General features: G+C 45.0%; 1 protein-coding gene across 1 annotated transcript in view; it reads right to left on the bottom strand.

Annotated features, from left to right (window-relative positions):
• The window catches only part of DRD4 (dopamine receptor D4), a 158831-nt gene that overhangs the window by 70764 nt on the left and 63221 nt on the right, over window positions 1-24846 (bottom strand). Inside the window, exon 3 of the mRNA XM_082271160.1 lies at window positions 22024-22598. Coding sequence (XP_082127286.1) covers window positions 22024-22598 — 575 coding nt within the window. The remainder of the gene's footprint in view (window positions 1-22023; window positions 22599-24846) is intronic.

Raw genomic sequence — 24846 nt, 5'->3', positions numbered from 1 at the left:
CTTCATCCAACTTAATTAGGCCTCCAGCCGCCACATCAATGACTCAGAGACAAGTCGGGAATACAAACATACAGTACCAACCACTGGGAGCCGTACCTCAGACAGGTACCTACCAAGTACATTTTGCCCCATACTAACCTACCAGGACCTTGTACCCCACTTTCTGCCATGAGAAACAACCACATCAAGAACAGAATGACTTAGCAAAAAAGGGGAATAAAAACAGAACCAAACCATAGCAAAAAGATAAAAGGGGAGGGAGGGCAGGAAGTTTTTCCCAACTCAGCTTCCCTCTCTGACTGAAGACCTCCTGAGACTCCCTGCTTGACCCCCCCCCCCCCATTGCAGCTTCACCCGTTTCTCGCCTGGACGCCAATCAAGTAAGTCCCTGCAACTTATATTTTCTTTTAACCCTGTCATGCCAGCCCTCCATCCATGTTTTTCTTCCTTTACTTAGGACCTCACTTACTCCTGACCCCTGCACTCTGTATGTTACCCACTCCTGACTCCTGTGGTATGTACATAGGTATCAAGATTGGGCATGGGTAAGATGATTGAGCATGCATATCACACAAGAAGGGTGCAGCTTAGCATTGCCACTGGATGAGCTTATCCCGTCACTGACCATCACTATCTTTCTAGAGCAGCAATGCCGTGCTTATACTAATTATTGGACTTTTATACTGCAGGGTGCACACTTATTATTTTTTTATTTTATGGGTCCTTTCACACGGCCGCTCCGTGTGTCCGCAAATCATCCCATCCGTTTGCGGATGATTTGTGGACATAATGTAAGTGAATGGCACTGCGGATGTCAGCGGAATACCATCCGCTGACATCCGATTTTCCTCCTTTCAGTTCTGTTCCGTTTTTTCGAATGGAACAGAACCCTATTTTTTCTTCCATGTAAAAAACGGAAAGGAAGGAAAATCGGATGTCAGCGGTGTCATCCGCTGACATCCGCAGTGCCATATACTTACATTATGTCCGCATATCATCCGCAAATGGATAGGATGATATGCGGGCACACGGAGCGGATGACACAAATGTCATCCGCTCCGTGAAAAAAAAAAAAAAGTCCCGCAGCGGACTTAAGCAGCGGAGCGGTCGTGTGAAAGGACCCTAAGTCTTTTATACAGCTTTATCTACATGTATTTTAATCTGTATGATTTTCAATGGCTATTACCGTACTAATATTTACAGGTTTACTGGGGCTGTGTATATTGTAGACACTAGCTCATATAACTGTGCTCTGGGGGAATATCTCTAAGGCAGGGGAAGATGGTTTATAGTTTAAAGAGGTAATAAACCCAAAAGCAATTATTTATTATATTGCAGCTTACTAATTAATTCTTAGATGTGATGGCTGCATTAGTTTTCCTATTAGGCTTTCTTTTCCTTTATTTTCACCAGGTGATCTAGCCAGTAAAGGCCCGTACACACGTACCGATTGTCGGCCGTAAAGATTCGGCCGACGACCGATCGGCCGATTTAAGGCTTGTTAGTATGATGCTTCCGACAGCCAAAAGCGCATTTTCGGCCGAACAGAATCTGTTGTTCGCCAGTCAGTACAGATTTCGGCCGACAGACAGCAGATTTGCAAGACTGGGCATGCTCAGAAAAGAAAAAACAAGGAAAGTTAACCATCACATGACATCACTTCTGCAGTCGGCTGTTGTTGGCCAACAAAATTCGTGGGCAGTCTTTTGCAGTTTTCAACAGACACGACAGCCCTTGGACAAAAGACGGCCGATCGTTCAGCCGACGATCGGTACGTGTGTACGGGGCTTTAGTCTGTTCTTTTTCAACAGAACAAGCTGTCCTGTAGATGTAGAGGGTTGAGAAAAAACATTTACTAGTGACAGGTTACTATTGACAGGTACTATTGAGCTGCTTACAATGCTCAGTCTTTATTTACTGTATATAAAACCAGAAAAGACTTTTGTTTGTGGTAACTGCTATTAAAATGTTAGCTGAAGTTTAGCTTTACTTTGTTTGTGTATCTAAATCTGCTAGTCCTTCTAATGCTCCCCTCCCCCCAGACTGACGATGCTGCTGTTCAAATGTGCCCCTGTGTTCCTTCATCCAAATTGTAGGCGCTCTAATACAGGAGGTGTGTTACTGGCCAGATTATCCAGTGAAAACAGAGGGGAAAAATGAAAACCAATGCCGCCACCATGTCTAGGAATTGGTAAACTGAAAAACATTATATTTTTGGTTTGGGGTTTATTACCTCTTTATTATGAAAAGGAAAAAACTGAGGGTTTGTATGACCACGTAAAAGGAAAATCAGGAGATATCCAGAGAACTACTGTTCTTGCAGATTTTTATCAATTCACTTATCTCTACATATTTATCATTCAAGACAATGTGGCAAAGTAGAAGATGACTTGCAATATATTAAACAGATCTACTATAAGATTATGGTTTGGTTCACACATTTCCTCCTCTGCTGGTCAGAAATAGCACCATGCCTATACAAAGCAAGTCTTGACACGTTCCTTTACCTGTAACTGTTTTAAGGTGATCCAATTATAGTTAATAAGTGACAAACCTGCAATAATAGCCTAACAGCATTCACTATGTGGTGCCACACATACTTGACTTTTTTCCATTAATTGTCTCGGCATGCTCTGAGACCTGGCCACACCATTTGTGCAAATTCTGGTTTGGTGAGAAATTGAAAATGGAAACGCCTTTATGCATCCTATAACACATGAACAAACCATTTGTAGACACTGTGCAGCCAGAAATTGCTCACTTCTATCTAACTGAAAACTGTTATATAGTGAAACAGTGTTATTTCTTGGCCATTAATTGCATTGGGCTGTTGAAAATTTGGTCTTGCACAAATAGCCTTTGGTTGATCTGCCCACCACCACATCTTTCTATACATTGCCAAGGTATATGCAAAATAATTGGGACTGGAAATCCAAAAATAGTATCTTTAGGCACACATGAATTGATGCCCAAAATTACATTCTTTGCTGGAAGTCATCCTTTTACACATATCCTTTATTTAATTACTGATCCTAACCTGTCTTAGAATATTGTGACAATAAGTAAATAAACATTTGAGGAGGCTGTGTTGCTTTTAGTCCCCATTCACACAAGCGCGACTTGTCAGGCGACATGGTCTTGCATTAACTTCAATTATATGAAGTCCGTGCATGTCGCGCCGAGGTCGCGGTGCATGCTGTGCACCGCGACTTCACAGGTCGCCCCAGCAAGTCGGGTCGCCCCTGTGTGAACGGGGCCTTAACGAAGGTAAAAAATTTGGCCAATAAATATATATACACTATATTACCAAAAGTCATGGGACTCCTGCCTTTACACGCACATGAACCTTAATGGCATCCCAGTCTTAGCCCATAGGGTTCAACATTGAGTTGGCCCACCCTTTGCAGCTATAACAGCTTCAACTCTTCTGGGAAGGCTGTCCACAAGGTTTAGGTGAGACCTGTACACCTCTGAGACATGGTGTGCACTACAAGGCAGTTTCCTTTAAGTTAATAAAACAAAAAAAGTTTTTTCTTTCAAACTTTTTCAAACTTCTGAAAAAAATTATAATTATCAAACGGAAACCTTACATTGGAAATATATAAGATGCCATTGCTGACCTTCTGCTGAAAACTCTAAATACTCGGATGGCTAGAACTTCAACTTTGTGAGTCACTGATATGTAACTAATCCTGTATCTCCTTATGTCCTTGCTGTTCTGTAATGAAGGTCTGAAAGTGATTTTAAAGGGTTTAAAAAAAAAAAACAAATAACAAACATGTTATATTTACTGTACTTGCTCTGTGCAGTGGTTTTGCACAGAGCAGCACTGATCCTCCTCTTCTCGGGTCTTCCATCTTCTAAGTGCCCCCCTTCCCCCTCTCTCTCCTCTCAGGTTGTGATTGACAGCATCAGGAGCCAATGGCTCCTACTGCCTGCCGAGGTCCATGATCGGCGCCACTTCCTGGGAACCTCCATGGAGAGAGGACGCTCCCTCTGATAACTGGAGTTCTTTTGTCTTCTGCTGTTTTGTCATCAAACCTCTCCGGCTTTGCTGCAATATTCATACCTGTTACCTTGGGCTTCACCCATCACTTTGGACATTTTTCATTGGGAAGTAAGGACTTGGTCACCGCCCTTCATTTTGGGATTCTATTTTTCTGCATCCCGCGGCCCTACAGGAGGATATGGGATAAATCCGGCTTGATGACCTTGAGTTTTCTTTGGGACACTTGCTTTCTGGCTAAACACTTATGCATGGTTTTCTTGGAGTAAGGATTTTACTTGGATTTTCTCCCCTGTGAGTTGGGAACAGTCCCTGACGAAGAATAGAACTACAAATTCAGATCATATTTGAAACGCGTTGGATCTTTCCTCTACTAAGGGGTTTTGCATTATGATATGTGTTGATCACTGCCTATGCCAGGACCTTTGTTGCTCCATCATTTTTAATATATGTCTTTTTTTTGTAAATGTGTTTAATAAAAATTGATGGATTTTATATATTATTATCTTTTATTCTTATTGCCCACAAAATCCCACTCAGAGGAGAAACTTTTTTTCATATCTACTGCTGCCTCCATGTCCAGTGAGGAGAGAGAGAGAGAGAGAGAGAGAGAAAGAGAGAGAGAGAGAGAGGAGAGAGTCGCACAAGATCGGGCTCAGGTAAGTATAGGGGCTAGAGGGCGGGTGCTGAACACAGAAGGTTTTTTACCTAATGCATTAAGGAAGAAAAACATCTTCCTTTAGAACCACTTTTAGTTTAACCACTTTAGCCCTGGAAGATTTGGCTGCTCAAAGACCAGGCCCTATTTTGTGATTCGGCACTGCGTAAATTTAATGGACAATTGCGTGGTCGTGTGACTCTGTATCCAAGCGAAATTGACGTTCTTTTTTTCCCACAAACAGAGCTTTCTTTTGGTGGTATTTGATCACCTGTGCAATTTTTATTTCTCTATCGCTCATTGACAGACGTAGTCTTCTTGATTCTCAAGAGCTGGGTTATGTTGTCTCCGCAGGAGTAGGACTAGGCAGAAAGACAAAACGTTCTGGCTCCACCTTAGGGGCAGTCCCTGAGGGTATATCCTCCCTCTCTCTGCTACAGGGAATCAGTTTTTTTCTGTCTAGTCAGGAGTAAGGACCTAAGTTCCTTGCTGGGATCTTTTGGTCCTGGCAAGATTTTTTTCTTTAGAAAAAAACATTTTTTAGGTAGTTTTTCTCCAGTGTTTTTTTCCTGTGAGATCTTCAAGCAAAAACGCCGGACTGGGCGACACTTGTGGTCACCCCAGCCGGCCTACGAGCGCGCGCAGACCATTGCATTGCGCTTGGTCGGCCGCTACACATTCAAGTAAGTATGCGGGGCCGGGCGACGGGCTGGATGTTGAGATCCAGTGGTCACCCCGGTTTCTGCCTACGAGCGCGTGCAGACCAGAGCTCCGCGCTGGGTCGGCCGCGACGGAGTCCCAGTGGAGGGACTGACCTAGCGAGTTAAAAGTCTCGCTTGGACGCCAGGAACCAGAGAGTCGAGGCGTCCGGAGTGGTCCACAACCCCCCACCCCGGTGGAGAGGGTATTGTGAAGAGAGGGTGCCTGTCGGTTTGGTATGGTGAGTAAACGTTCCCTTTTTTTCTTTCCTCGTTATGAGGCAGTATGAATTATGGGCCCCTCCATACATGGTCAGTATATATCTGACACTAAAAAGTCCCCCTTGTAAATACAGTATGTGTTTGTGGGAAGTGGACTTGGTTTGAGAGCTAACACTCTACCCAGCAGACTGTAACATTACAAAAGAGATAGGAGGTATAATCCTACCTTATTTGTAGTGTATCTCCTGTAGATCCATATATCGCCACTTAGCAGAGATGCAGGTGGATGTGCTGGGAAAACGATTTCGGCGGTCCGCCGCCATTTTGCCGTAGACCAAGTGCATGTATGTCCTCAGGTCACGCCGGCCACCATGTTTTTGGAGTCTTATGTCTCTTGTATGGGGACGGCCATGTTTCATGAGCCCAGCTACCTCGTGGAGAGCTGGGAACGCCGGAAGGCGTACACAGGGGGCGGAGCCACGTCCTTCTACCCGGGAAAAAGCAAAAGCTCCTTCCAGTCTGTAAAAGACAGACGCTGACTGCAGTTGGTTGGAAACTTCACTGCATCGGTTGGTGAGCCTTGGGGGTCCCTCTCTCTCTCTGTGGGGATCGAGAAGCAGGTACTCTGAGGGGCGCTATTGCGCTAGGGGGAGACACATAAAAAAAAAAAAAAAGTTTTTTGTTTTTTCTGGCAAAGGTGTCCTGAATTAACATGGACCCTGCCACTCATGTATCTCCTCCGGATCCCCTCGAGGGGTCTGCAGGATCCTCCAGCACCCCACTGACGATTAAATCATTGTCAGCTATTATGGAAACTTTTGTGTCCCGGGTGGAAGTGGCTTGTCAGGGACAGGGCGCAAGAAAGCGACCCCCGCCTAACCCCTTATTATCTGAAACCTCGGATTCAGACTCTGAGCCTATTTCTGCAGTTGCAGGTACTTCATCTGGGATTGGTGTCTCGGGTACTGTCTCTTCAGACAGTGAGGAGGATGTTTCGGCATCAGCCATAGCCAGAGAGGAAGCATTGGTAAACGCACTCATTGTATCTGTTCAAGAAACCTTAAGATTACAGGGTATTCCGTCGGAAATAGCTGAAACTGAAATCCCTTTTGGGACTAAAAAACGCATCAAAGTGGCGAAGGTTTTTCCATTGCCCAAATGTTTTGGCAATCCAATCGAAGAAGAATGGCGTCTGCCAAAACGCACTTTTACTATTTCTAAAACGCATTAACAGGCGTTATCCGTTTGAGGAAACCCTCATTAAGAAATGGACAGAACCACCTGTGGTGGATTCACCAATTGCTAGATTGAATAAAGCCACGGTTATTCCTCTAGAAGACGCTCCGTCTTTTAAAGATCCAGTGGATCGCAAGATAGAAGCTATGTCTCGCACCATGTTTTCCTTGATTGGATCAGCTTTCAGACCTATAATAGCTATTGGTCTGGTTTCGCAGGCTGTAACTGAATGGACCAAGTGGTTACGCCGGGACTTAGAAGAGGTCCCTCAGGCGGTATCAGATTTGTTGGAACAAATGATACAGGGGTTACAGTTTGTGTGTGATGCGGCGTTAGACGCCACTCCATTATTGGCGCGAGCATCAGTCTCAGCAGTGGTTCTCAGGCGTACACTGTGGCTAAAAGGTTGGTTAGCCGACCAAGGTTCCAAAAAAGCATTGGCTAATATCCCCTTTTTAGGAGAGCGTCTATTTGGAGCCAACTTAGATGAGATCATTAAGGATCTCACGGGTGGAAAGAGCACCTTTTTACCGCAAAATTTTAAAGGTAAAGGAACTCGTCAAAGACGAGGGCCTTCTTTTTCTGCTCACAAGAGGTTTTTTCGTCCGGCGGGTGAAAAAATTAAATCCGCCAAAGCTCCTTCAGGAGGCTTCAGGGGTCGTTGGTCGGGCAAGCAAAAGCCCGCCCCCTCCAGACCTGAAGATAAATCGTCCAAAGCCTGAAGGTGCGCCCCCACCCATAACTGGGGTGGGGGGACGTCTTCGCCGGTTCCCGGATCCATGGCTTTCCAGAATCCCGGACAAGTGGGTTTGCGAAGTCATAAGGTCAGGGTACAAGATCGAGTTTCGATCTCTCCCACCGGCGCGATTCTTCCCTTCCAATATTCGACTATCCCCGGATCGTTTAGAAGATCTGCGGAGAGCAGTCACGGATTTACTACAACAAGGAGTGGTAGTCCACGTTCCTCGGACAGAACGTTTTCAGGGGTTTTATTCAAACCTATTTACAATACCCAGGAAAGAGGGCAAAGTGCGTCCAATTCTGGACTTAAGGGCACTCAATTCTTTTGTCAACATAAGAAAATTCAGAATGGAGTCCATTCGCACAGTAGCAGCCTTCCTGCATCCAGGGGATGTCCTAGCGTCCATAGACATAGAGGACGCATATCTTCACATTCCCATTTTCGCAGGACATCAGCGGTTTCTACGCTTTTCCGTAGAAGAGAACCACTATCAGTTTGTGGTGTTACCTTTCGGTCTCGCCACGGCTCCTCGGGTCTTCACGAAGGTGTTGGCCCCAATGTTGGCACTACTGCGCCAAAGAGGCATATCGATTCTTGGTTACCTAGACGATCTTCTGCTTCATGCAGAGTCTCCTCAGACCTTGCTACAAAACATAGAAATTACTATGATTTCTTTACAGGAATTCGGGTGGCTGGTGAACCAGCAAAAGTCATTTCTGGTTCCCACCCAGAGGCTCGAATATCTGGGTCTAATTCTAGACACAGTCAGGACAAGAGTTTTCCTTCCGGTAGGGAAACTCCGAAAGATTCAATCAGCAGTCCAGTTGTTACTATCCAACAGCTGGTCTTCCCTTCGGACTTGCATGAGGGTTCTGGGGTTGATGGTGGCTTCCTTCGAAGCAGTCCCATTTGCCCAGTCCCATACCCGAATTCTTCAGCAAGAGATTCTTCTCAGATGGAATCGGAATCCGGAATCCCTGGACAATCAGATCCGATTGAGCAAACAGACCTCTGGTCTGGTGGCTTCGGTCTCCGATGCTCAGCCAGGGAAAGTCATTTCTGCCAATATATTGGATGATAGTGACCACGGATGCCAGTCTATCCGGATGGGGAGGAATTCTCGGTCAGTTATCTGTCCAGGGACTTTGGTCCCCGGAAGAATCCAGGTTGCCGATAAATGTATTGGAACTGAGAGCGATCAGACTTTGTCTGATTCACTGGACCGAGCAGCTCCAGGGCAGCCCGGTTCGGATCCAGTCGGACAATGCCACGGCCGTGGCTTATGTCAATCACCAGGGGGGCACCAAGAGTGTCCGAGCGGCCAAAGAAGTGGCTTGCATTCTTCGCTGGGCGGAACGATTTGTTCCAGCGATCTCTGCGGTGTTCATTCCGGGGGTGGAGAATTGGCAGGCAGATTATCTCAGCCGTCAGACTCTGGATCAGGGGGAATGGTCCCTCCATCCAGACGTTTTCCACCAGTTGTGCCTACGGTGGGGCACCCCGGATGTGGATCTGTTGGCATCACGATTCAACGGGAAAGTACAGAGATTCGTGGCTCGCTCCCGCGATCCTCTAGCAGAGACCGCAGACGCACTGATCGCCCCGTGGGGGCAATACCAGCTAATGTATGCCTTCCCTCCTCTCGCGTTACTGCTAAGACTTCTTCGCAGGATAGAGGAGGAAGGAATTCCACTAATTCTGGTAGCTCCGGACTGGCCTCGTCGAGCTTGGTACGCCGACGTGGTCAGACTGGTGGCGGACGTCCCGTGGAGACTTCCTCTCAGGGAGGACCTACTGTCTCAGGGACCGATCTTCCATCCTGCTTTACGATCGCTGGCTTTAACGGCCTGGCTATTGAGACCCAGGTGCTGAAGGACAAGGGATTGTCAGCTTCAGTTATTCCTACTCTAGTTGAAGCAAGGAAAGCGACTTCCAGAAAGATTTATCATCGTACATGGAAGTCCTACATTGCATGGTGTGAACCTCTGGGGTTCCGTCCACGGTCTTATTCGGTTAGTCGAATATTAGCTTTTCTGCAACAAGGGGTTGAGCAGAAACTGGCCTTGAGTACTATCAAGGGTCAGGTCTCAGCGTTAGCTATCTTCTTTCAGAAGCCTTTGGCTACTCATTCCTTGGTGCGGAATTTCATCCAGGGGGTGCGACATCTGGCTCCGCCAGTGCGCGCGCCGTTACCACCCTGGGATCTTAATTTAGTATTGTCGGTTCTTCAGAAACCTCCCTTTGAAGATATTAGGGAGATTCCTCTACCTACGTTGTCCCAGAAGGTGGCCTTCTTGGTGGCTATCACTTCTGCACGCAGGGTGTCAGAACTGGCCGCTTTATCTTGTCGTTCCCCATATCTGGTGGTTCATAGAGATAAGGTGGTTCTTCGTCCGAATCCATCCTTCCTACCAAAAGTGGTTTCAGAATTTCATCTGAATGAAGAAATTGTATTACCTTCCCTGTGTCCTAAGCCCAGTCATCCTCGGGAGTTTGCTTTACACTCCTTGGATGTGGTCCAGGCGATCAGGGTATACTTAAAAACGACAGACTCGTTTCGCAAGACGGATTCACTTTTGTGATCCCGGATGGACCCAAAAAGGGGTTGCCTGCATCTGCCGCGACCATTTCCAAATGGATCAGACAGACGGTGGTACAGGCTTATTCTATTAAGGGTCGGGAGCCCCCGTTCCCTGTTAAGGCGCACTCCACTCGGGCCTTTCGCCATCAGGCGTCAGTGGTCCAGGTGTGCAAGGCGGCTACCTGGTCGTCGATGCATACCTTTACAAAACATTATAAAGTTGATGTAATGGCATCATCTGATGCCGTGTTTGGCCGCAAGGTTTTGCAGGCCGCCATTTGAGGAGACCAGTGGTCTGCCTCGAGGGTTTTTTCCGTTGGAAATTTTTCTTTTGAGTCTCATTCTTTGTTTATAATGAGCCTTTAAAACTTCTAGTTTGGCACCGGTTGGGCCTTCTAGATTGGATTTTGATTTTTGTCAATCCCACCCCTCATTTGTGGCACTGCTTCTGGATGTCCCAGCTCTTGAGAATCAAGAAGACTACGTCTGTCAATGAGCGATAGAGAAAAATGGATTTTTGTAAGATCTTACCGTAAAATCCTTTTCTCTTAAGCTCATTGACAGACGTAGTACCCGCCCCTCTATCATTGAGTTGGGTTGGGTTAAATTCTCTGTTACTGCTTTAGAACAGAACTGATTCCCTGTAGCAGAGAGAGGGAGGATATACCCTCAGGGACTGCCCCTAAGGTGGAGCCAGAACGTTTTGTCTTTCTGCCTAGTCCTACTCCTGCGGAGACAACATAACCCAGCTCTTGAGAATCAAGAAGACTACGTCTGTCAATGAGCTTAAGAGAAAAGGATTTTACGGTAAGATCTTACAAAAATCCATTTTTTTTGTGCTATAAACAAAAAAAGAGCGACAATTTTGAAAAAATAACAATATTTTTCACATTTTTTTATATGAAATTCTCAAAAAAAAAAATGTAAAAATCTAAATTTTTTAACATTTTAGGCCAATTTGTTTATTGCTACATATTTTTGGTAAAAAAAAATCACAATAGGCGTATTTTGATTGGTTTGCGCAAAAGTTATTGCGTTTACTAACTACGGGAAAGATTTATGTCATTTTTATTGTTTTTTTTTAACTAGTAATGGTGGCGATCTGCAATTTTGTTTGCGGGACTGCGACATTGTGGCGGACAGATTGGACCCCTGACTGGGAGTACCAGTGACATTACTACAGTAATCAGTGCTATAAATATGCACTGTTACTGTAAAAATGACACTGGCAGGGAAGGGGGTTAACTTTACTGGGGATCAAGGGGTTAAGTGTGTCCCTAGGGGCGTGATTCTAACTGTCAGGGGGGATGCTTGTGATGTAATCACAGAGACATGCGATCCTACATAGCAGGATCGCATAGCCTCTGTGATTACTTTAGTGAGAATGACCGACAGCTGTGTTTACATCAGCTGTCTGTCCTTCTCTCACTGCAGCGGGAGATCGCGAGTGGCCGGCTGCCATCGGAGCTGCCGGCCACACGCACTGACTCCCCAGCCGACGAGCGGGGCGGGAGCGCGCCTCCGGCGGCACGCGATCTCCCCCTAGCTCCTCCCAGGCTAGCGCCATACATGTACGGCACTTTGCCTGGGAGCCCCAGACTGCCACTGTACAACTGCGGCGGGCGGTCGGCAAGCAGTTAATATCTCAGTTTATATATACACACAGTGTAGTCCCATCCTAATATATATTTTTGTTTTGTAGTGTAGTACAGTAAACATACACTATATTGTCAAAAGTATTGGGACACCTGCCTTTACAAGCACATTAACTTTAATGGCATCCCAGTCTTAGTCCGTTGGGTTCAGTATTGAGTTGGCCTACCCTTTGGCTTCAACTCTTCTGGGAAGGCTGTCCACAAGGTTTTGGTGTGTGTCTATGGGAATGTTTGACCATTCCAGAAGTGCATTTGTGAGGTCAGGCACTGATGTTTGAGAGAAAGCCTGGCTCGCAGACTGTGCTCTGATTCATCCCAGAGGTGTTCTATTGGGTTGAGGCAGGACTCTGTGCAGCCCAGTCAAGTTCCTTCACCCTAAACTCGCTCATCCATGTCTTTATGAACCTTGCTTTGTGCACTGGTGCGCAGTCATGTTGAAACAGGAAGGGGCCAACCCCAAATTGTTCTCACAAAGTTGGGATCATGAAATTGTCCAAAATGTCTTGGTATGCTGACACCTTAGGAGTTTGCTTCACTAGAATTAAGTGGCCAAGCCCAACCCCTGAAAAACAACCCCACACAATAACCCCCCCTCTACCAAATGATTTGGATGTGGAGTATAGGGTACCCCAAAACTGTAGAACTTGAGGACTGATAGGCTTCTGGGTGCTCTGTACAAAACCCAGGCTGTATTGTATAACCTCAGGCTGCAATGCATTCTCTTTGCTGATCTGTACTACTCCTACATTTCTTGCACAACTTCTGGCTGCAATGCACTTGCTTAAGAGATAGACCACCCCACAATTACTTCTTCTCTGTATATCAGGATCATGTACTCACTCCTCAGAATGATCGGGCTTTGTACACCAACTCTCCTCTTGCTCTGCTCAGTCTCTAGACCTGGGTCTCTTCGGTAGGTCCCCCAGCTAAGCCTAACTGGGACCTCAAAGTCTTCAATTCAAAAGGCTCTCCTGTCTTTCTCTCTCTTTGCCCCAGGGGTAGAGCTCACCCCACCCCTGCCCCATCCTGACAGGCATTTCCTAAAGAAGGCTCGACCCTCGAACTCTGCATACTATTGCCTGGTTTTAGAATATTCATGGGCTCTCCCTCCACCTTCCTGACACACCTTCCCAGGGATTGGCCATAGTTCCAAAAATATTCTCAATCCCCGCTTCACTGTTTACAGAGGAGCTAGCTAAACTTGCCTAGCAGCCTACTCTGAACGAGGAGGATTCTACATACAAACTAACATTATCATTTATAAAAAGGGAAATGTAATACTGAAGTGAGGTATTGACACAGTAATCAATATAGTGCCAACCACAAAGGGAAGAAGGATTAATTTTCATAGGTTAAAAAAAAGCACAAATAAAAGAAAACCAACATTTCATCAATTGATTTTAAATTGCAAAGGTTTAAAACTTCCACCCAGTTTTTACTGCTGTCTGTGTCTCCTCTGTTACGCCATATACACTGGATTAATAAAAGGCATTGGGATTTTGTGATATGCCAACCTTAAAAAGGGGTGGTCTTGTTGTCCCACAGTGATGACATGTATTCACAGGCCTGTTTAATCACACTTCAAAAAATGAGTACACGTTCTTCAAAAATGCAAAGCAAAAGCACAGCAAAGTTTTTAAAATATAGGTTACCCAAAATATGTAATTTCTTTCTATGTGCATATAGAAAATCAAAGCGTATGTTATGTTTATGCATTCCTGATTGATCTGCATATAGAAAATCAAAGCGTATGTTATGTTTATGCATTCCTGATTGATCAGGTGAGTTTTTTCTTCTTGTTCAAAACTGACCACGCAAAGCACAGAAGATGATCTGTGCTTGTGTGGTCGTTTGCCTACATGTGCTTGCTATTTGGAGGTACAGAACACTGGGCTGATGTATGACATGTTTGTAACTTTTGTATTTTGTTCAGCCGCCATGACCCCCCAACCATCCCTGCCCTGTAGATTAATGCTTTAGCCAATCACAGTCTGCTCTTGCAGCTGCAGCCTGTCAGAGTCTGAAGTGCTGAAGGCATAATTTAGTGGAACACAGCATTCACAGATGGGCAGGGCTTTTTCTCAGCCAGAACTTGACAGAACGAAGATTCGTTCAGAACGAAGTCTGCTCTTGTGCTCACCAGCATTTACTGTCACATGTAAACACAGAGGTCCAACTCCTGTGTTTACAAGTGACAGTGCAGCTGAGCTCTCGAAATGGCTCACACAAAACCACTTCTGGCCTGTCTCAGCCAGGACAAGGACAGAAGAACATTCACATAATTTGGGGCATCAGTAAGCATCAGTGAAATAAGGGTGGGGGCTGCAGAGGTGAGTATTGGTGAAAAATGGGTGGGGGGACATGGAGGTGAGAATTGGTGAAGGAGGACTACAGGAGGTGCAGACATAATTAACAGAGAAAAAAAGTTAGGAGGGTGCAGAGGTGAGCACCAGTAAAAAACTGGTATGGGTGTTGCAGAGGTGAGCACTGGTGAAAGATGTACAGGGCGCATTGCACTTTAATATATATATTTTAGCACAAAAGTAAATTCTTTTGTTGTGGATGGTGGGGTGCAGGGGTGAGCTTTAGACAGGAATTCAAAGGTAAGAGGTGGACAAGGGTGCAGAGGTGAATGATGGGTGTTGCTTTTTTGGGGGAGGGAATTTTCACTGGGGAAGATTTTTACTTGGTGGGGAGAGCCAGCACATCACACAGAGATCAGTGGTCACAGGTATTTAAAGCAGACCTCCCATTATTGAAACATTGGAAGAATGACCTGGGATAAAACTTTCTAACACCCAAAAAGACTGAATACTCCTTTTTGTGCACAAACCATCCATTGCCTGTACATACCAGTAAAGTGGATACAAATTTCTAGCATGTTCCCTCAGGTCTCCAATTGCTTCTGGAGATGTTTGAAGGCCAAAGGATCCCTCCTGCATATCATTTGGAAGGGGTCTAAACTACAATAATTTTGGAAGTCTGTAGAATAAATGATAAAGACTGTTACAGATGTGTCTCTAAATAGGGGTTCTGCTGCAAACGTCACCACCTCCTATCTCTCAATAGTCTACTGGGATCTCAGAGATCCACCAGATCTCTCTGCAAGACCAAGATGAGAGGGTTTACTGCCTCTGATGCAGCCAGTTTGAGTCAGCAGATCCATCCACTCATTGGATGCTAAGAAGGAACAGCCATGGCAAAATTGATACGTATTTATGCTTGAGAAAGTGGCAGCAAACAATACATTTTGCTGAATGAGAAAGTGATTGCTTGAAACTTATGGGACTGAGTGCAAAGCCTTATGTCTATGTTGGATGCTGGATCATTCTGCTATGGGACTATGCTCAATCTCCATGTGCATATGCTGATTAATGCTGGATTCCCTAATGCTTATGTTTGATGTAGGATCCCCCTGGACTAATCACCATGCTGTGGGGAAATCATGCTTACTTACATGATGAATAGTCTAACTTAAAGACAGCCTACTTTTCTTTTTTATTTATTTGCAATCATAATTGGTGGAACTACCTCCAAATATATTGCTGCAGTTGGTGTATTTATATCTGTATCTACCAGTTGAGTGTCCCTACTCCTCTATCCTTGTATATCATCTCATCTAAGGTTCAGTAACCAGTTCAAACTGTTTTTTTTTTTTTTATAGCTGATAACTTTGGATTGCCACCAATTAAATATATAGAGAAATAAAAATACCTGGATTTATTAAAATGGGTGGTGATCTGGTGTTGATTTATAATTTTAACCCAGTTTAGATACTGTATGTGGTTTTAATCCATTGAGCGCCATCACAATGTATGTTTCATGCGTTTTGAAATATTTTGAAAGAAACCTTATATTACTTTGAAAACCAGGGGGAAGGTAGAGCCCTAATCCATTTTTTCCTGTTTGTGTGACCAAGATGAGAAACACTGGCAAATATGGACACCAATACACCTTTTACCCCACATGAACCTGGTGGCACAGACCCTGGAGAGGGGGTGGTGGTGTAGTAGACCCCCCCCTTTTCTTCTTCTACACCTCATTTTCCTCCCACATCTTTCCTTTCTTTCCCTTCTTTTGGAGAACCTTGGTGGTTTCTAGCTACTACATTTGATCCTACTTGAACCTTTCTCTACCTCTTCTCTACTATACTTTGGATACTTGCAAAGTTATATTGCCTCTTACAATGTATAAACCAAGAGGAATAATAGTCATGAGTCTAACATACATTGCACACCATGAGCGTGATTTACTAAAACTGAAGAGTGCAAAATCTGCTGCATCTGTGCATGGGAGCCAATCAGCTTCTAACTTCAACTTGTTCAATACATTTTTACAAAAACCCTGAAAGATGACAGGTTTCTGTGCAGAGCTGCACCAGATTTTGCACTCTCCAATTTTAGTAAATAAACCCCTATATGTCTGATGTATATTGCTTTGACCAGTCATTCAGACTGTCGTTTTCTATAAATTATGTCTTAAAAAAAGTATGTAATGCAGCAGTTATTATTTTGTAGTGGGGGGATTTGGGGGAGAGCTGTTTACTGGTGGAGGATTTGGGAAGGTTTTGGGAGAAGGTCAATTTTGGTTTTAAACTGGCTGGTGAAATAACATTTGTAAGATTCCGGTACCTCCGGTACCCTTAATCACCACTTTCTCTGTAATGCGTCCCACCTTTCTCTTCAGGTGGTACGCATATACCTTTAAGAACGATGATGTCACTGCTGAGCGCCGCAGAGCGGCTATTTCAACCGCCGGCGGTCTCACTCACATTGTTCGTTCAACCTGCCTTGTTATCCACATGCTTTCAAGCCTGTCTCTCGATCGGAACCTCCAGCCATTCCCTTTACCTGGAGCAGACCGGAACCTCGCTACTGATCCCTGTATCTCGCTACCGGATCATTCCTTATCTACTGGACCTCTCTAAACTACTAACATTACATGTGATAAGTACCCCGCAGAGGAACCCTCCATAACCTTATTGCACTATCTACCTATGCACATTAAGGACTGTTACCACCTATCCATACTATCCTATCATCTGCACTGTTACATAGATTGCTAGCTCTTGAGCCTACTACCATCTATCATCTGCACTGTTGCATAGATTGCTAGCTCTCCTGTCTACTACTATCTATCCTTGCACTGGGTTAGTCTATCCTGTATTTGTCATCTGCTGTCCTCACCACCTGTTAGCATACTCGATACTAACCTATCTGCATTCCTAAATACCATCTTGAACTCTCCTATACAAAACCTATCAAGTGATTACCATCCTTGTCACTGTTCACACCTGTCCCTTCAGCACATCACCTTCATACTATCATATACATCCTATCACTCCAGGAACATCTCATTGAGTGTGTATATATCTGTATGTTGAAGCTGACAGGCCCACGGTGATGAGTCCTGGAGAGTTGGATCTGGTATTCAACACATCTCTACATGACTACTGAGTGGAGATTTTGCAGCTGCAAATCCAGCCTATAATAAAAACGCAGGAGCGTTACAGCATTCTTGCAGGGGAGGACTGGGCCAAGGGGGCAATTGCCCCCCCGAGCCACTCTGATGCCCCATAAAAAGGCCGCACTGCTTCTGCCACAGACATGCCTAGAGGATTCCTGGGGAAGAGAAGTAAAAATCCCCCACCGCTGACCTACTGAGTGCGGGATAAAGATAAGGACACAGTGCAGCCCTCCCTCCAGCATGGATGGTGTAAGCTGTGTCTGAGCAGAGGCTGGTTTCATGCCCCACTGGAGACTCTACAACTCCGGCCAGCCCCGACCGAGCTGTCCCAACTCCCCCCAACCGCCCCTGCTGGCCAGGTCGGGAAACCAGATTCTGCTGGTGAGTAGAGAGTGTATAAAATTAAATAAGTGCGCAGGATCAGTAATGTGAATAGCTGCAACCTTCGAACCAAATGGTGATAAAATTGTGTAGAAAAGAAATCAGGTGCGCTAAAATTCACTGGTGTCACAAATCAGGAAAAGGTGTGACACTATAATGAGTGTCCCCCATATACCTGTGATGTGTTTCCAAAATTGATGTGCACTTGAACGGGTGTACAGTAAATACTATGCACCCTGGTGCATATACTTGGGTGTGTTATGGTGAATAGGTGATGATAAATGGATAATGTGATACCAACATAAACCAACAAAGTGCACAAGTAATTCAAAGAAAAAGTGTCCAATATTTCAATGGTTGCCACCTCAGTGTATAGTCCATATACATATAAAAGTGCATAAAGTCCCAATCGTCCCCTCACAGGCTAAAGTAAAATCCACTCTGTGGGTTCCTCTAGATCCGTGGGGTGCAGATGGGTTCCACCACCTTTGTGGGGATTAGCCCCTTACCATAGAGAGAAGAGGTTAAGGACGGATAATCAGCCCAGTAGTGTCTTGGGAATTCAGGGAGGTCACCGTGAAATAATCAGATAGTAAGTGTGGCCTCTTACCGGATCACTCAAACCAAAAGGCGTCCTATTTCCGTAGACGACTGTTTAGTGGAAACGCGTCACAGAGGAGCGCCGCATCGTCATTGCAAGTTGCCGAGGACCGCACTGCAGGCGGCCACGGCCTCTCCAATATCGGTATCGGTTTCCTGTGTCCATTAGTTAACATCTAACTGTAAGTGCACTGGATACTTTTGTTTTAATAAATTGTCAAAGGTACTGCGCTATGGTCTGATTCTGTTTCTGTGAGATACACGTGGAAGCCCTCACCTGTGCGGAGAGTAACACCCAGAACAAGAGTGGACCGGGATTGGGTTGAGACACCGAAAGATTAGTGAGACAGTCGCCTTTTGGTTTGAGCGATCCGGGAAGAGGCCACACTTACTATCTGATTATTTCACGGTGACCTCCCTGAATTCCCAAGACACTACTGGGCTGATTATCCGTCCTTAACCTCTTCTCTCTATGGTAAGGGGCTAATCCCCACAAAGGTGGTGGAACCCATCTGCACCCCACGGATCTAGAGGAACCCACAGAGTGGATTTTACTTTAGCCTGTGAGGGGACGATTGGGACTTTATGCACTTTTATATGTATATGGACTATACACTGAGGTGGCAACCATTGAAATATTGGACACTTTTTCTTTGAATTACTTGTGCACTTTGTTGGTTTATGTTGGTATCACATTATCCATTTATCATCACCTATTCACCATAACACACCCAAGTATATGCACCAGGGTGCATAGTATTTACTGTACACCCGTTCAAGTGCACATCAATTTTGGAAACACATCACAGGTATATGGGGGACACTCATTATAGTGTCACACCTTTTCCTGATTTGTGACACCAGTGAATTTTAGCGCACCTGGTGAGTAGAGAGTACCTGGAGTGGAGCTTCAGCCTGGAATGGGGGTCAGGAGGAGGCCAGAAAGAGAGAGAGTGGGAGGGGGGTCGAGTCGCTGCACAATGGGCCTATGGTTTGTACTTGCCCCCTGGGCTGAAAGTTGCCAGTCAGCCCCTGCATTCTTGAACCCTGCACTCTGTGTATTACACACCCCTCCATTTATTTACCAATGGCCCTTTAAGACCCTTCCACTCTATGCAGTTTGGCCACCCCCACCCTATGATGCAGCCCAGACTGCACAGGAAACATACTTCTTCATTTGTTGAGAGGCATTAGGAAACCACCCTCGTCAGAAAAGAGACTCATCCCCCCACAATCAGGAAGCAAAGGTTTGTTAGCGCTATGCAGTCACGTGACACAAGAAAATAAAATTAAGAAAAAGGTTAAAACAGGTAAATGACGGGTTTTTATAAAAGACAGTGCCTACATAGCTAAATGTACGCATATTGGAAAGAGTCTGGAAACTTGTGCCTTCACAGATATTTTAACAAGCAGAATGTTTTTGGAAATGTCGTGTATTCTTTAACACATTGCTAAGAAAATTAACAAGTAAGCAAAAAAAAAAAAAATGAAAAATACATTTTTCTTTTGAACGATAAATAAATGAAACTTAAAAAACTAGCTCAATGTGGTCTGATTGGGGTCCAATCATATGTTAGGACTTCATTTTTGCCCCAGGAGGTAGACATTTTGTCACCTTTTGCACAATGCTGACCTTGGGTTTTCAGATGATTTACCATTGTCACTAAACTAAGAAAGTTCTCATATAGTCTACTAGGTTCTCAATACCTTAAAATGGAAAAACAACTTCCATTTTAGTTGATATTTTTTAAAAGCTTATTTTTTTGACACACAATAATAGGTTTCTTTCAAGATAATTTAATCTTTTCCTTTCCACTTTTAATTTCTAAGGAAATTATAATGACCATAAACATAATCAGATTTTTGGTTTTGAAACAACTTGATGCCCTGAAGATACTTGTAACCTCAAATGTATATCCACATGCTGGTAATCGATCCCATAAGAGATGAACTCTGTGCACATTTCTGTATTATTTTCAGACAGCATTAGGGAATCACCTAAAGCTTTCAATACCCCGACAGTGCCTGCTTTAGGTATTCCTTGCTATTCTTCTTACACAGGGTTTTTTTTCTCAGAGAATAGGTGCTGAAACTCATCTTCCACGACCACAACCCCACCCCAACTCTGCCCACAACCCCACCTCAACTCCACCCACAATCCCACCCCCAGTCACGCCTTCCTCAGAGGTGAAAACTACATGGTCGCCAAATAGTGGGTGTGATCGAGGCTTAGAAGGCACAAGATTCAGAAGAATGAAGCCAACATTACCCCCCTCCCTATACATACACCCCCTTCCCTGTACACATTACCCCCTTCCCTGTACACACAGCCCCTTCCCTGTACACATTACCCCCCTCCCTGTACACATTACCCCCTTCCCTGTACATACAGCCCCCTCCCTGTACACATTACCCCCATCCTGCACACATTAATCCCCTCCCATTACATACAGCCCCCTCACTGTACACATTACCCCCCTCCCTGTACATACAGCCCCCTCCAGTACACATTACCCCCTTCCCTGTACAAACAGCCCCCTCCCTGTACACATTATCTTCCTCCCATTACATTCAGCCCCCTCCCTGTACACATTACCCCCCTCCCTGTACATACAGCCCCCTCCCTGTACACATTACCCCCTTCCCTGTACATAAATCCCCCACCCTGTACACATTACCCCCTTCCCTGTACATACAGCCCCATTCCTGTACACATTACTCCTTCCCTGTACATACAACCCCCTCCCTGTACACATTACCCCCTTCCCTGTACATACAGCCCCCTCCCTGTACACATTACCCCCCTCCCTAAACATACAGCCCCCACCCTGTACACATTACCCCCTTCCCTGTACAAACAGCCCCCTCCCTGTACACATTACCCCCTTCCCTGTACATACAGCCCCTTCCCTGTACACATTACCCCCTTCCCTGTACATACAGCCCACTCCCTGTACACATTATCCTCCTCCATGTACACATTACTCCCCTCTATATTTGTTGTACACCATTCCCCCTCTTTTGCACATTACTTCCCCCTCCTTCATTCATTACCCCTATGCACATTGGCCCCCATCCCCCTCCACATTATGCCACTTCTTCACAAAATTCTAAAGCTGATGCTGGCAGGGTGCTTTCTCCACTCGTCTCAGCACTGGGAATTCTCAATTTCAGAAAGCTGTAAATCACCCACAGTGACAATCTGCTCACATTGCTGACATCGAGGGCCAACCTGCTGACCTGTCCAGCTGCAACTTCCCAAAGTACACATCCAAGGATGATAAGGCTGATCTCAGACACCCTCAGAAGTCAGGCAAGTGCTGGTGCAGGTCAGGGCAGCTCACACTTACCTCTTGCTGAACTTGTACTTACGTGCTCCCTTCAGGCTCTCAGCCATGCTGAAGGAGGTGAGGGGAGCCAAAACTGTCTAGGCGCGGAAGAGGAAAAAGTTCCTCCTCCACTCTGAATGCTGGGTCCTTTCCTTGGCCTCATAACATGATGTCACTGGTTGCTAGACGCCAAGCGGCAGGCGATTCTAGCAACCAGTGATGGAGGCAGCAGAGAGGCCAGTGGACAGTGCAGGGCAGTGCCGCTGCTCCTGATTTACAATAAATGTGAGTCACACAGCTTTGGAGCCCCCCATCTGCGGCAGCCCTGGAGCCCGGAGAGGACAGGGTTGCCAAAGGTTCCGGGAAGGCCGTTCCACCACGTTTCGCCAGAAAAAAAGCCCTTTTCTTACATATTATTACAGTTTTAATAATTAAAATTCTTAACTCACCAACAACAACGGGAAGCACTCTCATTGCTTTTCTCTCTCGCCCATTGATCTTGGTATGATGTTTTCGTTCTGGTTCCATACCTGATGAATATTTGAGATGAGGGTAAGCTATAGTTTGTATCCCATGGCCATTGTCCACATATGCTTTGGAAAAAGTGCAATCTGACTGGTCATACAGAATTTCATCCATCTTGCTGTCTGTAGGACTATGTTCAATCCGATCAATCCTATCGAATATGAGTGTCTGGCTTGGTGGCTTACACCTTGGAGACATATGACTCCGTAATTTAGCCTTTCTGGTCTCTTCCCACTTGCGGAGTCCATGAAACATTGCACAGTACAGAACTACCATTATTGGGCATGGGATAAAAAAGGAGCAGACAGAAGAATACACTACATAGTTATTGTCTTCCAGTTTACACTCAGTAGGATCCCTGTCTTTTACATTGTTAAGTCCAAAAATGACTGGGGAGGCCACAGCAAAGGCAAAAATCCATGTGGTGGAGATCAGGAAGAGTTGGCGGTTATCCACTTGTCGTCTGTTATAGTTTAGTGGAATGGAGACAGCTATGAACCTAAATATAAAAGAGCAATATTTTGTTAATCAGCAGAAAAATAGGTAAAAACCATACAACCTGCTACAACTGCAAGAAGCACAAGAACTAGATAAATATAACTAAAGTCATTTTTTAAGCTTTGTATAAAATAGGGAGTAGGTAAAACTTTTGTGAGGGTTTTTTTCCATCTGTTCGCCTTCACTTTCTGTTCCATCAATACAAAGAAAAGTGAGATGAACTCTATCCACAGTAAGAGATATCCCCTCTTAGAAAGCTGTAATCGGAACAAATGTATCCAATGGAAGATTTTCATTTCCTTCTTGTTCTAGTGACAACTCAAAATGTTGGATTTTCCCTCAATGTGAGTCCCAGTGACAGTGGTCACCGGCACAATTAGAGAGAGTGAATCACGCTAGTGGGGACTCAGCTAGCAACCTGACAGAAGTTCAAACCCTTATACTCTAATCTAAAACTTTAGATGATTGCAGATATACTTTAATGTTTACAAAAGACGCATGTTGTCCATAGCAATTAGTCATTCATTAGGTCTTATTTGTAAAGTACGTGTTAGGCATCAATAGTCTGACTTGGATGCCACAGGCATTAAAGATATTGAGATTTACCCACTAAAGAAGCAGAAACCATTTAATAAGCAAAATAAGTGTTTAGTAAATTGAGTAAATATAAAGCCATGTTCCTTTCAATTATACAAATACAGTATCTCACAAAAGTGAGTACACCCCTAACCTTTTTGTAAATATTTTATCATATCTTTTCATGTGACAACACCAGAAGAAATTACACTACTGTACTACTGAGTGTACAGATTGTATAACAGTGTAAATGTGTTGTCCCCTCAAAATAATTCAACACACAGCCATTAATGTCTAAACCACAGACCACAAAAGTGAGTACACCCCTAAGTGAAAATGTCCAAATTGGACCCAATTAGCCGTTTTCCCTCCCTGGAGCCTGTGTTATTTTAGTCTTACAAGGTCTCAGGTGTGAATGGGGAGCATCTGTGTTAAATTTGTTGTTATCACTCTCACTCTCTCATACTGGTCACTGGAAGTTCAACATGGCATCTCAAGGCAAAGAACTCTCTGAGGATCTGAAAAAAAAATTGTTACACAACATAAAGATGGCCTAGGCTATAAGAAGATTGCCAAGACCCTAAAACTGAGCTGCAGCATGATGGCCAAGACCATACAGCGGTTTAACAGGACAGGTTCCACTCAGAACAGGTCTCGCCATGGTCGACCAAAGAAGTTGAGTACAAGTGCTCAGCGTCATGTCCAGAGGTTGTCTTTGGGAAATAGATGTATGAGTGCTGCCAGCATTGCTGCAGAGATTGAAGGGGTGGGGGGTCAGCCTGTCAGTGCTCAGACCTCACGCCGTACACTGCATCAAATTGGTCTGCATGGCTGTCATTCCAGAAGGAAGCCACTTCTAAAGATGACGCACAAGAAAACCCACAAACAGTTAGCTGGAGAAAAACAGACTAAGGACATTGATTACTGGAACCATGTCCTGTTGTCTAAAGAGACCAAGATAAACTTATTTGGTTCAGATGGTGTCAAGCGTGTGTCGCGGCAACCAGGTGAGGAGTACAAAGACAAGTGTGTCTTGCCTACAGTCAAGCATGGTGGTGGGAGTGTCATGGTCTGGGGCTGCATGAGTGCTGCCACCACTGGGAAGCTACAGTTTCTTGAGGGAACCATGAATGCCAACATATACTGTGACATACTGAAGCAGAGCATGATCCCCTCCCTATGGAGACTGGGCCACGGGGCGGTATTCCAACATGATAACAACCCCAACACACCTCCAAGACGACTACTGCCTTGCTAAAGAAGCTGAGGGTAAAGGTGATGGACTGGCCAAACATGTCTCCAGACCTCAACCCTATTGAGCATCTGTGGGGCATCCTCAAATTGAAGGTGGAGGAGCGCAAGGTCCCTAACATCCACCAGATCCGTGATGTCGTCATGGAGGAGTGGAGGAGGACTCCAGTGGCAACCTGTTAAGGTCTAGTGAACTCCATGCCCAAGAGGGTTAAGGCAATGCTGGAAAAAAATGGTGAGCACACAAAATATTGACACTTTGGGCCCAATTTGGACATGTTCATTTAGGGGTGTACTCACTTTTGTTGCCAGCAGTTTAGACATTAATGGCTGTGTGTGGAGTTATTTTGAGGGGGCAGCAAATTTACACTGTTATACAAGCTGCACACTGACTAATTTACATTGTAGCAAAGTGTAATTTC

The sequence above is a fragment of the Pelophylax lessonae genome (assembly GCF_965119305.1).
Source record: "Pelophylax lessonae genome assembly, chromosome: 10".
NCBI lineage: Eukaryota > Metazoa > Chordata > Amphibia > Anura > Ranidae > Pelophylax > Pelophylax lessonae.
Note: the sequence above shows the minus strand (reverse complement) of the source record. Positions and strands in the feature narration are given on the sequence as shown.